Here is an 18,925-nt window from a genome sequence, read left to right on the forward strand (position 1 = left end):
TGTTTCTAGAACTGGCTCATGTCTACTGTTTTTCCCCCAACACAAATTACATTTCCATAGATAAAAGCAATCAGGTTACATGTGAAGTAATTTGCATAGTTCACTTTAAACAATCTGTTAAAAATAGGACAGTGAACGAAGTCTTTTGAAAAGACAGCATCATAAAGATTATCACGTCAACCAATTTTCTATGGGAGGCTCAATAACAAGTCAGGAGATTATCATATATAAACCTAGTGCCTTACTTCCTTTAAACCTTCCTATTATAACGATGTGGATTAAAGCATATGTTCTACATTGCTTTCTGTGGAAGAGTGGACACCATTTGACAAAGAACATCCTGGTGATTTTTTTTTTCCTTGGTGCATATGTAGGAATGACACCTTTTCTACATCTTGCACTTCTTACTGAACAAGGTCAGTCACTTTTCTCTGTGCTGGAAATTAATAGATAACAAAATACTCTACACGAAAAATACTCACAAGATTGGGAATGTCGGATGCTGAGTCTGATGTGGGGGTTGTCTTTTTCACAGTGGTACAGCGGGATATGCATCGTGAAACTTTTCTTTTCATGAGTTGACTGGGATCACACAAGTTGACATGAACAACACAACCAACGGTGACAACAGCACAACTACAACGACTGACCGCGTCGCCAACATCCTTGGCTGGGTCAGTTTCTCAGTCGGTCTGCCTGCGATCGGCCTGGCTTTGTTTGTCATAATAAAACTCGTGAAGGCTGGAAAACCTCCACCGCTCTATGTGATAAGTCTACTTATATCAGACATTCTGAATATTTTTGGACGACCTATTGCTAACGCAAATGGCAACTCGCTTGGCGGCACTTTAGGCGACACAAGTGGCGAAGCATTAAAAAAAGATATTCCCTCTTTGATATTTTATTTTGGAATCATAAGCAACATAGTGTTCTTGGTGTGCGTTGCTCAAGAGCGCCATCTTTTGGTGGCTTTTCCACAGTGCAGTATTTTTTGCAGCAAGGTTAAACAGTCTGCTCTAATATCTCTGGGGGTTTGGGCGCTCCCCGTTGGCATTGTCGTTTTGGCATACTACGGTTACTTTTTTTATTTCTCCGTCAGTCTACTTGTTCCACTCCCCCTCCTCCTGTTTTTCTTCATAGACTCTGGGAGGGCTCTGTTATGCTCACCATCAGTGGCTGTGGTCGAAAAGAAAAGGATTATAGGTGCGCAGGCACTTATTCTCTGTAATTACTGCATTCTGTACCTGCCTTTCATCGTGAACACACTGCTTTATTCTCTAGACCTCAGTAGCTACGCGCTGTATTTGGGAGTAATTGCTAATCTTCTGCTGTATCTCGGCCCTCTCGTGGACCCGTTCCTCTCCATGTTTTTGACGAAACGATTTAAAGACGTTTTGGATGTTTTGTGTTGCTGTAAGAGAAAAACCCAAAGGGAAGAGGACACTGTTTCCACAGTGTCTGGGTATGTGACTAAACTCTGAAGCTCTCTCCTGGTGACATGACTGTGGTTTAGTGGGTTTGCCAGTTTGACGCCGAATATGTCAACACTGCAATGTCTCTAGGTCTTTTTTTTATATTATTTGTACACACATTTCTGTTACGCAGTGCAAGTCAAAGAAACTGACCTGCTCATGGCGGTAGTTCTATTTAGTTATTTACCCCGCACAGAGCACGAGCATGCATGTAGGGCTGGAGTGTCAAGATCTGGTCATGGAGGTCCAAGGTATTGCTGCTCTATGTTTTGACCTCTTAATTACACACTGATTTGTACCTGGAAAACAGGTATGTGTGCTCTTCAGCCAATCAGAGACCACATGTGGCTGGCTGCCAAAGGAAAGCAGCAGGACCACGGTCCTCCACCACTGGATTTTTGACACTCCTTACGTATAATCTATCCTCTTTCCAATTTAGTTTTAACACGACAATATTTAAAATCCTTCAGGCCACAACTTATAAAGTTTCTTTAATAAGTTTAAACAGAATAAAAACGTTATCTCATATACATAGAAGACTGTAAAGAATGCTTAAAAGAGTGTAAAAGATCTGAAGTCAGTTCTGCAGAATAAAAGAGTCTGCTTTCTCTGAGCAGACAAAACAGGTAAACTGTAGAGCATGAGTGCAGAGCTCTTTGAGCAGGTAACAGTAAAAAACTTCAGGCACAGTCACCGAAAATGGGATACGAACTCTGTCTCGTTACAAAAAAAAAAAAAAAAAAAAAAAAAAAGAGTGGTCAAAATTGGCCCAGATGGCAGTTTTTTCTGTAAGCAGAATACACAAAAACACACTTAACAGTTGTAAACAAATGCTCTTTCTGGAAAAAATAAACAAAACAAAACGAAAGAGCTGGGCTTTCTTTAAAGGAGAGTAAAAAGCTGGTTAATAACAACAGAATTAGAAAATCAGTAAAACATAAAAAAAACAAAAAACGAAGGAAAAAAAAAAACCCCACTGTGTTTAAACACAGCACTGTTTCAATTGTCTACTAGAGTCCTGAGTTCAGTAAACAAAATTTAAAAACATCAATAATAATAAAATGACTAAACAGTTCCACTTGAAACCATTTTTGTCTGTAAATGGGGAAACTTCAGTCCTAACCTTCAGCCAAAGTCAGTGAACTGGGCTAAAGAACAGATCAGTCGCCGGAGGGCAGGGGCTCTCTATTCAGCTGGTGTGTGTGTGAGTGTGGCATGTCCGTGAGGAAAAGGGTGTGGTCTCTTGGCAGCGGGAGCTTTAGGCCAGTCTCTGTGGAGCAGAGCCCAGGCCACAGAAGGCAGAGTGGGGAGGGTCTTATCGGCGCGGCTGATGGCGGTTGGCCCTGGGCAGGGGCGAGACGGACTGCGTGGGGGTTGAGGCCGAAGCAGCAGCGTCTTCAGCCTCCTCCAGCTCTTCCTGGAGCTCGTGGCTCACACTGGACTGGAGGGCGGCAGGAGTCAACCACTCCTTGGGCAGGCAGCTTTGAAGGAAGGGAACGCAGGAGCTGAAGTAAGCCAGTCGGTTCACCCAGCGCGGGATCTCTCGACCACACAAAATCTGCACGACACGGAACGGAGAAGTTTGAGGGACACCGTGTGTGTGTGTGTGTGTGTGTGTGTGTGTGTGTACAGGATGTGTTTGTGTGTCTCTGCTCCTGTTTAAATACAGCTGTATTTATGATGACAATCAGTACATGAACTTTTTTTTTTTTTTTTTAACCAGACTCAAAACCTATTCAAATCTGTTTACGGCAAACTTCAATCCTGACCAACATTCAAAACAACCCAGCCAATTAAGGCACAAATTACCTCTGGATTAGCTGAGCCACAGTAAAGACCATGACGCTCTCTGCTGATATGACAGAAGAAAAGAGCATGACTGTTTTGATATGCGCATGCGCAGACGTCCTGTACCTCTGACAGTGCTGAGGAGAAGTGGTTGCAGTTCTTGTGCATGAGGTGGTAGGCGTTCCCCTTGTACTCCTTCCCCATTTCTTCCACGATACGCTCCACATCCTCCTCCGTGAAGTCCGTGCTCCCAAGAACAATAGCCTCTCTAAAGGCCATAAAAAAAAAAACAAAAAAAAAAAACAAAGGAGGCAAGACCACTGAAACAGCTGAAGAGCCATAGGTTTCACACACCATTGTTATTGTTTTTGCCTGCACCTGGTAACTTGCACTAAAGGTATGAATGAGAGAGATCCAACTGGTCTTGCTAAGTCTGACACTTACTTGAATTTGAATGTCTCCCCGAGTTCTGTGGCATCGCCTGGAGTTATCTCAAAGATACCTGAAAATGGATAAGGATGTCCGCCATAGGCAAACTCTGTAAGAAAAGAGAATAAATAAATAAATAAATAAAATAAAGAGCAGCACCAGAGAATTGTGAGAAAGAAAGGTGGAAGCCAGGTAGAGGAGAGGAGAGAAGAATGCTGATTTGGATCCATTGTTCACAAAGCCAATGCAGATTTAAGTTAAAAGTTGCTACGTATCATTCAGTCAACAGGTTTAAACTAAGTGTTTCCAAACCAGAGGAATGAGTACTTGACATTTGTGTGGTTGTACAGAAGGAAGCATTAAGGCGTAATTTGTGACGATTGAAGTTGTGGAAGGGGGGATGATGCATAAAACTGGACCTTAGAGATTAACGGCAGTTTATATATTTTTCATAAAACATGATCTCACTGAGAGGCCACGCAGAGAAACCGCGGTGCTGCGAGTCAGACCGTGAGCTTTGCCAAATCAACCGCGGTGCTTTCGCCCTAGTGCTTCCATCATCACTTTGCATTTCATTTTTACGGTCGCGGTTACAATCGTGGCCGGTTAGTAGAACGGATTCAGTAGGAAACAGTTTCAAATCATTTTCATAAGAAATTCCAGTCAGCAATTCTTCCAGTCAAAAGGGGTGTCGCGTCTGCCTAGCAACGAAAGACGAGATGGCTTACAAAATTAGCCTGATGTTTTTATCAGAGCAGGCTGTTGTGGGTGTAGTCATGTGACTTAGTCAACGTTTGCATTGCACTGCACCCCGGACAGCGGTGGAAGGCACAACTGATGAATCGCAGACGAGCTGTAGTCACGTGACTTGGCCTTACCTCTGCCGTAGACCTCAATGCCTGAGTGAAAAACTCCAATTCCCAGAGAGGTAGTGAATTCATTGATCCAGTACTAAAAAGAAGAACAGCAAAGTCAGTTCAGTTCTGGTCTGTTTAAAATGAAAAGGTGAAAGGTGATCTACTCTCTGTGTATAATAAATACGATTCGTAAGAATGTGAGGCCAACCAAAGACTGATCAACTGTTATATGACTACTGACAAGGTACTATATTACCTATATGCAAATTCTACTTTCTGTGGGTGTTTTTTTGCTGATATGGAAACTGTGTCTGTTGTTCGGCTGTTTGGCCTCGATAGCAAGTCATTCAGAAGATATGGTAGAGACAACTGACCCAGTTTGCCACACCATTTGAACAGTTCCGTACATCATATGGAAGGAGAAAGCTTGTCTTTTGAGGTTTGATTGTATTTTATCAAACATTATGTGTCGATAGTAACATTTGAATTTTCTTTTTGCGTGTTTATTACCGAAAGCTTCAAAATTCTGACAACAAGGCACCAAATATCTCTCATACCTGTGTTTTTCTACTGAAGCTGTTTGTTTCATTCACGTTAATGGAACCTAATTGCTTTAGTATGGAACTATAATAATGCTAAAAGTCCTCGATGCAAAATGGCATGTTGAATTCTGTAGACTGAATAAAAACATATCGCGGTAACAATGCTTGCTTTTTTTTTCTGTATTGCAATTTGACACAAACTGAAAAAAAATTCCACAGCATTTATGATGCTGAAATTTTTCTGCAGTCCAATTCATTGGGGTTGTATATTTCGATTGAAGACAAAATTCCAGGATTTAAAATTCAATGCTCAAATATTCACCTTCCTAAAATAGTTCTAAAATATTCTGTTGTTAAAATACAATCTTCATTATTCGGCAGGTAATATTCAACCCAGTATTTTTCCACCTAAATGCTGTAGGATTTTTTTTTTTCTATTTGTGTCAAATTGCAATGCAGAAAAATTCAAGCATTGTAATTACAATATGTTTTTATTCGATTCCCGTAATTCAACATGCCACTTTGCGCTGAGGACTTTTGGCACGATTATACTTCCATACTTAAGATGTTATTTTACTGATGTGAATCATCCTAATGACAAAATAATGATCCTGTGTTAATAATGGTGTATTTGGTTTACAATGTCATACTTCTGTTGTGTGATAAAGTGTGATAAAAATGACATAACATTTCACAAATCATAATAAAGTTTCATAAAAAAAAAGCCCTTTGTGCTTAGTCATTTTTCACCACTGTTATCACCAAAGCCATAATGAAAGCAGGCTATGCATGACTACACACACACACACACACACACACACACACAACTGAATAAAACTATACAGCTGACAATATAAAACTAAAGAACTATACAGTTGACAATATAAGACCATGCAAAACTACAGTCATTTTGATGTCTTTGATACGATTCCCATATTGTAATGTGAACTGTCATCGCTGTCTTCATATCCTAATCTTCTCTACAGTACAAAACAGTAATACTTTGGTCGAGCCTGTTAGGCTATTAAAAAAAAATCCAATGAAATGACGTTCTTCACATTCCTTCCTGGTTGTTCCTTTCTGCATGAGCTCCCTCACAGACAATACTTGTATAAACTATGACACGACTATCACGGTCATTTTTCCCCATTCCTAATGTTTAGTCCACTCTTTTCCTTAGCAAGGCGCGAACAATGCAAATAAAGAATCCCAAGGCTGACTTTACGGACGTTACAAATTATTCACACAACCGGTTTAAACAATGCCTCTCACTACTGCAAGTGAAAAACGGATGGAGTACTACAACGCCCTCTAAAAGACAGAACGAGTGTGTGATGATTGCCAAGCTGTTGTTTGATGAAAAGGTTGTTTTACAGGCTAGTTTAGGATTGTATTGAAAAACAGTGTGTGTGCCCTTTTCCAACAGAGCACTCATCCGAGAATCCCTAAGAACAGTTCACAACACAGACTACTTCAAACAAATCCATATTTGAATTGTTAAACTCCACTTGAAGCAAACATACTGAGCTAGATAACAGCATTATGCAGCTCCAATAGTTTGATCTTTTTTTTTTTTTTCATGCAAATCACCATGCAGACAGACCCCAGCCGAAAATGTTACCGATAATTTAACATTTGCATTGCTGAGCATCTCTTTCATTTCATTCTTTAGAGAATGGATGCTAATGTCACGACCAAATAATGGATTAGGTCTAGACCAGATTGTATCTCTCTTCTTCTTCTTTTTTTTTTTTTCCCCCCATCACTCACGTGGACGCGCTGAAAGAAGCAGAATCTGCCCCACGCTCTTGGTCGTCACTCTGACCTCACATACAGAGCGTTTTTTCATTTTTACTCCTCAGAAGCATTATGATTTACAGAGAGGAAGAGACCTTCACTGGCTCCAGGATGAAAAGCCAGGACGTTTCAAACACAGGGCTTTATGGTCTTTGTACCTACATATGTCCCTGTACCTTTCGAAGATACTCGTGTACCGTAAACCTACGGATTGAAAGAACGCAGAGAGCAAAATTTCCCAATATGTACTGAACCGTTTGTTAGCTGGTATATTTTCAAAACTCTGACAAACTTAATCGGATCACTAGCCAAGTACTACACAAATCTTTGTTCCATGACACTATTTTTCCTCAATTTCTTTATTTCCATTGACAGGATCTGGGCTTATCATAATGCTTTGAATTTAACAAAGATAAAACAAGAGGCTCTCGATGACTCATACCTGTGGCCAGACATGACACGCCAGTGACAGACACAAAGGTTTAATGACTACGACAGTGATACATAACAAACAGCTCTGTCATACTCCGGGGCCATGCACACCATCACTCTTCTCACTGATGTGTGGCATTGGATTGTTAACAGGTGAATGAGTAACAGGAAACAAGCAGAGGCAAAGTGAAAGGAGACTGATCTTTATCATTGTTTGCCTCTCTGTATTTTACCTATACAAGAGGAACACTTTATCCAAAAACCTTGCGTCATGCCATCCTTGTTTTGTTATTAAAACATAGGCTACTCTTTTCTGGGCCTGATTCCATCCAGTTAGTCATTTGTATACACTCATAATAGTCTGTGAATAAGCTTAATATATCTCCCTCTTTAACCCCGTCCAACTGGGCAGTGAATTAAGATCCTTATCCATTTGCCCCCAATCACTTTAAAGCTTATTAAAGACATCCCTCAGCACTGAGCCAGAGACTGGCCTTCCAGAGCCGTCCCGACACTTCAGTAAGGCACTTTTCACAGATACTTACACGGCTGTCTTTGACCCTACAGTTTAAGCCTCAGGGTTTTTCTTAAACTTTAAGTCAACCACAGTGGTGGTCATTTTGAATCAAAACTTGAAAAAAGATTTCAGTGAAAAATGTAATGGTGAGTTGGTTATAGCTTGAAAACATTTATCCTTAGGGTTTGGTAAGACTTTGTGGCTGAATAACTAATCAGTAAATGCAGACCCTAAAAAAATAAAAAAATCGCAACAGGCACATGTATTCTGAAAAAGAATTTTCTCTCACCGGATATCCAGTTATGCAATTATGGCTCTACTGTACTGTTCAAGTCTCATCCTTACAGTTTATTGGCTTAACTGAGGGAATGAGATCTGCTTGCAAAAGAGACAAGTCAATCAGTGAGTCAAGCCAGTATGGGGCAACCGTATGCATGCCTATTGCAGTAACTTCCCATTGAAAAAAAAAAAAAGTTAAGAGAGACAAAAGGAAGATTCAGAAATAGACACGTTCAATAGGAGCTGTGGTATCATCCAAATAAACCAATATTTCTACTACTGTTTAATAAGCGTCATGACTAACTCATAAATTGCATAATGTTCCTTCAGCAGGAAAGGGCATATCTGGAAAGTATTTATTATTAATAATAATAATAATAATAATAATAATAATAAAACAGCTTTGTCTGCGAAGAAATAATTTGAATTAAATCGTACAAGTAAGTAGTTAACCATTTTACCTTTAAACCGTGTAAGTATGTCCCTGCTGGATTTTAAAAACTACACCCTATGAAAAATGTGAACATTCTTTGGTCTTGCCTCTCTCCACAGTTTAAATGAACATGTTTCGTTGTGCGTCTGGTCTCCCGAGGGAGCCGGAGTTGTCCGGCAGATATGTGAGACAGACATCTAATGGACACCCATTCCACTAAACACAAATTATTTACACATGACCGGCGCGATGTCCTCTAAACCTCCGTCCAAACCTCTGAAACTGTGCGACAATCCCCCGTCCCTTCCCTGAAGTTAAGATGAAATTAGGACTGCTGATTTTTCCAAAAACCGAGTCAGTCGTGTTCATAATGTCTGTGTTATGAACTCCACACGTTTCAGTCCTGCACACCTAGTCACTTCTAAATCAAGATTTCTTTCTCTTATATATAAATAGAGACGCACTGATAAGCATTAAAAAAGGAACTATCCTGAGGCTAATTTCCAACCATGTGGTAATGCAGTGGCTTTTATTCCAGGATTATACAACCAACATAACAAGTACGCAGCTGTCATCACTAACAATGCAAGTAATGGGCTAAAAAGAGCAGACAAGCAATTAAAGCTGACCCAGTAAATTAATTATGATACATACGGGTGCTAGAAAATGATTTAAAAAAAAATATATCTCTGACTCACTCATTTTCCTGATTCAATTTTTACATGAATCATATTAAGGTTGTATCATGATTAAACTCAGCTACTGGACAATAACAGACCTAGACTTCTGCAGCAAGGAATTACTGAGCTTCATTGATTCAGTACAAAACAGGTCTAATTATTTTCAGTGTTTGATTAAGACTGAAGCAACTATAATAGGCCTTCTGTCTTATTATTTAACACCTTCTCAATAGCATGAGTTGGTAGAAAAGTATCTTTGGGCTACTTTACAGAGCCTTTCCACAACTAAATGCCCAGTTCTATTGACGGTCAACTTCTCTTGGGTTAGCAATCTTATATCTACTCTCAGATTCTTGTTTATCGGAACGAGCGGTGTGTTTCTTTGGAGCTAGGGCCACGATCATGTGTTCAGGTCACATTATTCCTTAGGCTCTGCTGCATTAAGAAGACTCCTTGCTCTAATTACCAAACTTTCCTTTTCTCGTTCAGCAGTTAAGAAACAGCGGTTGACAACAGCAAGCCTTCCTACACTCAAGATTATTTTGACTTCAAGTCTTACTGTGACACATGTGCAAATCTGATTTACTGATTAACCACGGATTATGTCCAATGTGGACTACCGTTAGGTTTTGTATGAACATCTGTGCAGCTGAAATAAGGGCTATCTGTTTTTCAGTGCAGTTTAACACAGACGTCCACCTAAAAGATAGGTTCATTCGCTAAAGTAAACGAACAGTACGTTTTCTACTTGTGATGTGTAGGTGTCTGCTATTGCTTATGACCTTGGGTATTGATTTAACAAGATCAAGAGTTTCAGATTCCTGGATGGACACAACCAAGCTGTGACTAGGCCACCTCAGTGGTCATCATCTACTCTGGTGTCACTTTACACCATTTTCAAGTAGTGTCAAATACCAGTTAAGCTATTTAAACTACAGTTGTCGGGTGAGGAGTGGGGACCTGGGCAACGTAATGTCACTGTTTATCAGACGGGAAAGCAATTTATCTTGCAAATTATACAGTGTAATGTATTTGCTGTGAGCTGTCGCACGCTATGAGCCAAATATAGCCACCCACCAAACGAAACCACCTCAGGGTCTCCATAAAGAAAGAGAACTCCGTCTCGTCAGAAAATAACGAATTCTCCCAACTAACGCATTACATTAGCTAAGGGGGTATGCATCGATATCTCTTCAATGGCATCTCGTAAACCAGTATTTGTTATATTAGCTTCAATAAATTTTCACTTACCATGTCATACACATTCAGAATAATCGGCTCGTTTGCCATCACAAGTTTCCGTTCTCCCTCGAATCTCAACTTTTACGCTCAGTCCGTGGCTTAATGTTAACTTGGCTATTTCCTGTGCTTCCCTGGTGTTCACATGAATCTTATTGCATTATTAGTTTCTTGTAAATCTATCAGCGTAGAAAACAATAATTCAGTATTAAGACCGTTTGGTAACTAAACGCTAGCTATCGCTACTAGCTGCCAAATAATAACAAGAAATCTCTTCTCAAATTCTAGAGTTTTCCAGTGGTATTTGCATCCAAACGCCGTCTTCAAGTGTTTGTTCTGAAAAGAAATAATACTCTAACGGCAGGCCACTAGCTACTAGAAGTAGCAAGCTGGCCAGCTTCTCTTAGCTTTCGACACATCCATCCAGCTAGCTATCTACAGAGACTATTACTAACGTTATCGCTGACAATGAGCGGAAAAACGAGACTGCTTCGGCCACAAAAGTAAGCGTTTTTGGCATACTACTGCCATTCAGAGCCCAAATAACGGCTGCGGTGTATGAGGATGAAGTCATACACGAGGTGCTATGACAAAGAATCTTTAATCGCACTTTTCATTACAACCCTATCGGTTCCGTCGTTCACTCTTGTGAGCAGTGATACCGAGAGGAGCGTACTTTCTCTGAAAACCTAGCGAAATCGACTACAGCTTAATCAACCTACTGAACGCTGCCATCGGTTATCCACTAATCTGGCCTGAATTTAAAGAACCGTATTCTCGCAATTCAATACCCCATAATCATTATGTCATTAAACTGGCTCTCAAATGCAAAGTCATGATATTTACTGTGCATTTCCAGAGTCATTGCTGTCATTTTCCATGAAAAGGTCTGGAATTCAGTAATGAAGAAAAGAACTTTATTTTAATCTTTACCCTGTGGTGAATTCACTTTCTGGATACATCAATTACTTAACTGTTGAAGCAAGGAAAAAAAATAAACAAAGAAGTAAAACACATTAGGATATCTTTGCATGGGCACAGTTTATATTGATTACATGTTTCACTCAATAAGGCGATAAACAAATGAGACACAGCAAAAGTATGTGATTGCATGTGGTGTGAGCCGAAACTGGTCAAATGTAAACCCTTCAGTAGTGAAGACAATAGCTAGCCCATCAGGTTTGTTGTCTGTATGCCAGTACTTTACGAAAAATGATCACGAAGCTCCAGTATTTGTAGCTCAGTATACATTGTACAATGAAGATAAAACACAAAACCAAATATGTATACAGGTCCTGATAAGATGATCTGTGGAGACAGAAAGAAAACACACTGGATACCACTCATATCAGATATGATCACAGAATATTACAGTACAATGTTAACAGCATTAAAATGTTCATTTCTTCTCACTATGGTTTCAGTCTATTTTTGTAACCAAACAATGATGCATTCTGATTCTGATTCTAATGATGATGATGATGATAATGATGACTGTGATTATTAATATAAATTCAGTAACAAAATTGCATAGAGAGTGATCTCTCTGCATGCTACCTCTGTCTAGGTTGTAAAGTATGACTTTTTAAATTTCTTACTCTTTCTTGATTCCAAATGTCTGAACAGCAAACACAGTATGCAAATCACAAAAACTGTGGAAAAAAAGAATTCATTAACATCATTATTGTTATGACCCAAATTCTAAAGTGTTAATATGCTACCACCTAGTGGACTACATCACATACTACAAAATTGGATGGCAAAAAGCCTACTGAGGTCATATGGCATACAGTATAAGTACAGCAGTTAGATGGATTCTGAAATTTATAATTAAGTAGCATGAGACAACGTACTTTAAAGTCGAGGTAGAGGCCCACATCAGTGATTGGGCTGTTGCTCTGATATACTGAAACTGAAGTGTACTGAAAATTCCTACCTGTAAACTGGCTCAACTATTTTGACATTAAAGATGTAGATGGCACTGTCCTCTTGAGAAAAGGTGAGGTGGTTGGAAGAGCTTCTGTTCAGTATTTCGTATGGCTGGTTCAGATTCCCTGACTCTCCTGGGATGATGTCAAAACAGCTCCTGTAATTCTAAAGTATGGGAAGAAAAACAACACCCATTAGCACTCAGCAAATCAATGAACACAATCAGCATTATGACAATGTAATGTTTTTACTCGTGTATACATTTAATACAACGTGATATATTTACCCTGATAACTTGGTGGAAGTGTAAAAAAAAATTACAACAATTACATCTACAAGCCTCTATGAATGTGTTTCTGTCAAAGCTAAATTATGAAACAAACCACTGTTTTGCACTGTCCTCTAAATGAAAAAAAGCAGTCATGGACTGTGAACAGTCTTAAGTTATGTCACATATTTCAGACTCAATCAAAATTTCCAGGGCACTGTATACATGGACACATGCACCCCTTAAACAAAGAGGGCAGTGATCTGAATTCTGTTATGTAACTGGTCCAGAATAGGGTGTTTGGATGTCTAACAAAACTGTGGCCACAGAACTCTCCATAATGTCTGATTAGAGCAGTGTTTCACATTTTTACCTCAGGGCCCCAGGCTTCTTCCAGAGGTTTGTCCCCAGTCAGCATTGATGTCCATGACTGTGCCTCATGGAGACAGCCCACCTATGAAATCGCCCCAAAAAACAGGGATAATCATTCCCCTCTCTCTGCCCAGACCCACCTCCATTCATTCCTGAGGAAATCTCCCATAATCATGATGCTGCACAACACACTCAAAGGCACAAATATATACACACACACACACACAGAGGGAGGTCACCGTACCTGATGCATGGTGGCATTAAAGGAGTAGTCACTTCGACCGAACCTTTCCCAGACAATGAAGTTTGCATCAACACTTTGAACAAATGTGTCTCCATCATATCTTTAGGTGGAGGGAGAGTGAAAACTTTATTGATCGATAGCTATCTGTACAGCTCTAAATACAGACTGTTCCACTCTATTAGAAATACAAGTAATGATGAGTGAATTTGTCCTTATTCTCTGCATAATACTAATTGGGAGGCTCAGTTTGTCCTGGCTATGTGCTTGAAGACTTCCTTTGTTATCATACTCACAGGTCAAGATCTGGTCGAAAGGCAGCTTTATAGTGAATTTTCAGCACACAGCCAAATTTTTCCCAGTCGTAATCCACATGCTGCAACGCACCGTAGTGATGGACACAGGATGTCATGAGTATAGAGTACCAATAAGTTAGACGGCTGCCATTTAAGATATGTTTTCAAAACATCCATTTCAGCTTTTCTACTCTACAGTAACTATGTTTCGCTGAAAAATAACACTAGATACAGATGCTATTGCACAACTATAACCTCTGTAACAAATAAATGGATTGAGACACGATTGTTCATCTTAGCCAAATAAGCCTCTAGGTGCCATACTCAAAAAAATATGAGATGATTCTAAGAAATTCTTATTAAAGGGTAAAAGAGGGCACACTCAGCAGTGCTTAGGGCAATGTCAGTAAAGAAGAGCAAAGAAATGTCAGATGTGTGGCAGAATAAGCAACTGGGAACTTATGAGGGTGCATTTGTGAACAGTGTCTCTTATTTTGAATTCTAGTGGGAGGAACCATGGGTGGGGTGGAGTGTTTTATGCATTGTTGATAATGTTCCAGTCAGTGATTTCATGGTGAAGTATGCATGGAGAAAATGCAATGTCAGCAGATTTACGCCGACAGAGTTCATATGTTATATTTGTCAACTGTTTCATTCATTATACATCTGAAACAGACAGAAGTTCCTCACAAAGGCCTGTACATTTTCTTTAACTTTCTTAAAGTCAATCTTAAACTTAAATGTGTTTGGCTGTGGAACAGTCTATTACAGGTCTTTAACGGTTTTAAAACTGTTACAAGGCCTTAAAGCTCTCTTGGCTTGTTAGAAGTCCCATGTGTGTAGTTTTCACAATTTATGTATACTTTTAATGACTTAAATGCTTTGTGAACCAGTGTCACAGAAAATGAGAATCTCCAGGTATTTCTTTTGCTTATTAGGAGTTATTGTGGGAACTGAGATGATTTGTGAATATGTGTTCAAGAGGGTCATCACTGCTAAAAGCTTGGGCAGGTGACCTGACCATCAGACAAACTCACTAGATCCTCCTTTTGTGGATTTCTCAGCACAAACCTATGATAAATAGAAAGAGAATTTGAACAAAATCAGTTTCAGGTTATTTCTTTCATTAGCAAAACAATAGGGTTCTAGCTTTGTGAATTACCCGGGAATCTTGTAGTTTTCGAGAGTGTGCATCTTGCAAGGCACTCCCCATGGTCTAAAACATGACATGAAACAGGGAGGGCCAGCAGGTGCTTAATTATGATGTAATCCATATTCAGCATGTACACATTCACTGTAAACATTAAGCAAATGTACAGATGAGGAATTACATTGATGTTTGCTACAATTAACCCCCTCTTACCTGGCAACACGGATGTGTCTGTTGGGTGGGCATCCGGCATGAAAATAGGAAATCTGGAGACCATTAAACCATCCAACAAATCAAAAACCTACATAGTGCATAACTTTGTGTATTCACTGACATCACTTCATGGCACAACACTGTTAAGTACAATACACACTCACCCGATTCTGTGGTAAATTACAAGTGTTGCCAATCTGGTCTGGCATCAGTTCCAAAGTAACAGTGCCACTTGATTTCAGACTTTTCAGGAACACAAAATGATTACACATGCTTTAAATTTACAATTTTGTTGTCTATTGCAGCAAAATATAATTAGTATAATTAGTATTATTAGTATGTTACTAGTGTATCATAGGTAAGTTCATTCATTTGCTGTGGCCAGCCTTCCTTAGGACTTGGGTTGGAGTAATTTCAGGTTTAAAGATTTATGTTTATCTAATTTCATTCAAATATAATTACTGTTAGAAACGATAACATAACTCACTGCATATCTGAGTAACTCATGTTCTCCCTATAATCCAACTGATGGATAACAGTAAAACTCTGATGGGAAAAAAGGGCAAGATATGTCTTTCAAATAGAAACATTGCATAAAAAACATTTTAACCAAGAACAGAACGTGCCTACAGAGTGGCTTATTTTTCTCTTACTCTCACCTATATCTTTATCGATAGGAGGTTATGATTTTTTTAAAACGAATTTCACCTTGTTCATGCGAACCACACCCTCCACAGTCTCAAAATGGTTTCTCTCCATAATATGAACAAGGTTCATTTGGTTGCTATGTAGCTGCACCTGTACAACCCTGCCCTCTGGGTACACTACCTGGTAGAGGCAGGAGACATTTAGTACAAGAGAACTAAAACACAAATTACTTTTTAGATTTATATCTGCAAGAGAAGTTAAAAATAGAATTGTTTGAGCAACAACCCTTATCATCAGCAAGCTTACTGTACTTAATAAATTAGTTATTGTTATTAGTCTGTATCTGTATGGGCCTAACCCATCTGCCTTGCTGGAGACAGTGAATGTGTAAGTCCCTACCAGAAAAAGTTATGAATGCAGTCATATTTAGTGAAAAAATACCCTGATAAAATAGGCTTAGAGGGACATACCTGCTTGCAGTTTAGACACACATAACTTGGTTATTTTTTAGCTGGAAGTGTTTGTTCCTCTTTATGAATTATAATCATTTCAGTGAAAGACTGCTGTAAACCTGTGTAGTATCTGCTTATTATCTGCATTATTGACACTTGTAATATCTTTTATCAACCTCAAAATCTTCTTTAAACCAGACTGCACTCTCTCATGACCCACCTGAGCCCAAAACTCTAAATGATCGCTCTTGTCCAGGTAGTAGACCAGCGTGTTCATGCTGTGGCTAAAGGCTCTGAAAGGACATTGATGAGATCCACCATGCATGGCGCTCATAGCCTCCATGAACATGGGATACTTTAGCACACTCAGGCCCTGTTCTGTCAACGTCAGCATAGAGATCTGGTCTTTTTGGTCAAGGTAGAGAGCGACCAAGTTACCGGGCTCCATCCACTTGTGCAGACGTACGAGACTATGCATGCCAGCCTTGCAGTAGAGCAGAACGTTGTTTTCCATCTTCACCAGCATGTTCCATCTGTGATCTACAGCCACAGGGATGAACGGGACAAATAAGAGAACATATAACTTACATACGTACAAGAACAAATACGGTAAATATACATATTCCACACACCTATGGCCACCTGGTGAACGTGGCTGCCATTGGCTGCCAAGCTGAGGTTGGAAGTTTCCAGTGCCTGTAGATAATCCCATCCACTGTCACCGTGGAAGTTGTAGAGAATAATTTCCCTGTTCCAGATCATCAGAGTCTCCACGGCAGACATGACGGAGTGGATCTTAAAAGGTCCTTGAGGAAAGTCTTCCTCGTTGAATTTTGTCAGAGAGGTGTTGGTCCACCAAACACCTTCCAACTCATTTAAAGTAAGTAGGAGGGGGCGTGCGTGAACACCTGTGTGGGTCTGCATGACCAGGGCAGTCAGACAGGCTGGGTGTGAACTGAATGAGGCTGTGAGGAATGTCATGTCGGATGGCAGGGACACCACAGGGTGCAGGTAACTGCTGTTGTCTGCCTTATTGAAACACCTCCCTCCTACAAACAGGTCATGGTCTCTCCAAACAATGACAGTAGCTAGTTCTACATTCTGTGAACATTAAATTAAAAGGAGTATTTCTACCATTTTTACCATAACTGATGAGAATGCCGTATACAAAAAAAAAACAGTACTGTTATCAGTATTACTGATGACGACTATTGTGTGTTTTTTTAAGTGTGCTACTGCTTTAAAAGTTAATCTTGTGATGCAGCCTTATATGCTCACCTGCACAGGATAGTAGTCCACACAGCTCACTCTCTGAGTCAAACCCCGCACTCCTTGCACCAACTGCCCTTTCTCTTGCACCTCCTGCAGTCTCTTGTCTTTGCCCCTCCAGAGGAGGGTATCTCCAATGTGGAAGATGATGCCATCCTCCAACATGGCAGCTCCACTGACAGTAAAATAGCCCTCAGGCGGCACAGGTATATTGCCTGGTTTAACTTTTATCTCCTCATAGGTGTGAAAGTCATTCTTGGTCATGAAACTGCCTTTATCAGATAGAAGTAAGCTTTGGTAAGAGGCACAAGTGGTCTGTACGACAGAGACCTGACTGCCAGCAGACAAATGCAAAGATATTTCTGTGCCTGTGTATGGGTCCTCTTGGGCCACATCAAAAAATGTGAACTGATTAGGCATGACAAAGCGGTTTTGGAAACTGACTGGCTGACCATCAATGTAAAAATTTTGGCACATCTGATTTCCAGGGAGGACAGCTTCCCAGTACCTGTAAAATGGAGGTACAGAGGATTCTAAGCCACAACATTCTTACTAGCAATTTTCATAGCTATTTTAGCTTACAAGCAGCCAACAACTCCATTTTAACAAATATGTATGAAATTTATGATAGATGTATTAATTCCCAATAAAACGCCGATCAAGCTTTTAAGCATTGCATTTAAATATGTAAGCATTGTGTTTAGTTTAATTTTTTTCCAAATATAGTGTGTTTAATTTATCAAAATAAAGGGACAATTAACCAATACCCCATATACACGAAATTATTCAACAGTCAAGAAATAGCAATAGGGTCAAACTAATGCAGAAAATAGCATACCCTTCAGTTGTGAAAACACCCTGAAGTGATTGTGTCGATGACAACAACTTGATCATTGGGGACTGTCCCATGTTGAAGAACTGCTTACTGACAAGTAGAGATTGCTGGTGAGGAGGGAGAAGATGGTAAATTTACAGAATCTGACTAAAATTAACGAGCTATTAATGAAATACATGTTATGATCATATTAGTACTGATATATCAGCGGCTTGTAGTATCACTTTCAACAGATAATAAACTGACCAAAGGTGGACCCTTAATTTTGTCAGTGATGAACAAACTTGGATATAATGAAGATTTCAAAACAGGTTCTCACCCTGGAAGGCACCAGTGCAGTATTGTTGATTTCAGCCTGCTCTGCTTGGTCTGGATCAATGATCCATATTCTCACCACCTGATGCAGACAGGGAAGTTATGGTAGTTCAGACAATAATATGTATATAAATGTAATAACTTATATCATAAATGCTTCACTTTTGTTCAAACTGCTAATGCTTTTCCTTTTTTTTAGGTACATTTGTATATCAGTCACACAGGTCAGAGATAATTTCTTGGAGAAATTTGTGCAAGTTTTTGACAGCTTTTCTGTGTTTTACTTTGCTGTGGACATGTCATTTTTGACAAAAGCCACGCCACGCACTTCTGTGTTTAAAAAAATGTTTCTATCATTTGCAGCTCCAAGGTCTCCATTCAAAATGCAACGTCTGCCCAAAACACCAGGACTTAAAGTACTAGCCATTGACTTCTAAGGTTGGCTCTTATCATACAAGTCAACTTGGGCTGG

General features: G+C 39.6%; 1 protein-coding gene across 1 annotated transcript; it reads right to left on the reverse strand.

Moving 5' to 3' along the window:
* Positions 1 to 2,705: 2,705 nt before the first annotated feature.
* Positions 2,706 to 10,516, reverse strand: desi2 (desumoylating isopeptidase 2). The gene is made up of 5 exons (XM_030770719.1): positions 10,478 to 10,516; positions 4,568 to 4,640; positions 3,705 to 3,798; positions 3,387 to 3,528; positions 2,706 to 3,030 (listed from the first exon to the last, which is right to left on the reverse strand). Exons 1-5 carry the CDS (start codon positions 10,514 to 10,516, stop codon positions 2,788 to 2,790), a joined length of 591 nt encoding a protein of 196 aa, XP_030626579.1. The 3' UTR covers positions 2,706 to 2,787.
* Positions 10,517 to 18,925: the final 8,409 nt, after the last annotated feature.

Source organism: Chanos chanos, chromosome 4 (assembly GCF_902362185.1).
Source record: "Chanos chanos chromosome 4, fChaCha1.1, whole genome shotgun sequence".
Classification (NCBI taxonomy): domain Eukaryota; kingdom Metazoa; phylum Chordata; class Actinopteri; order Gonorynchiformes; family Chanidae; genus Chanos; species Chanos chanos.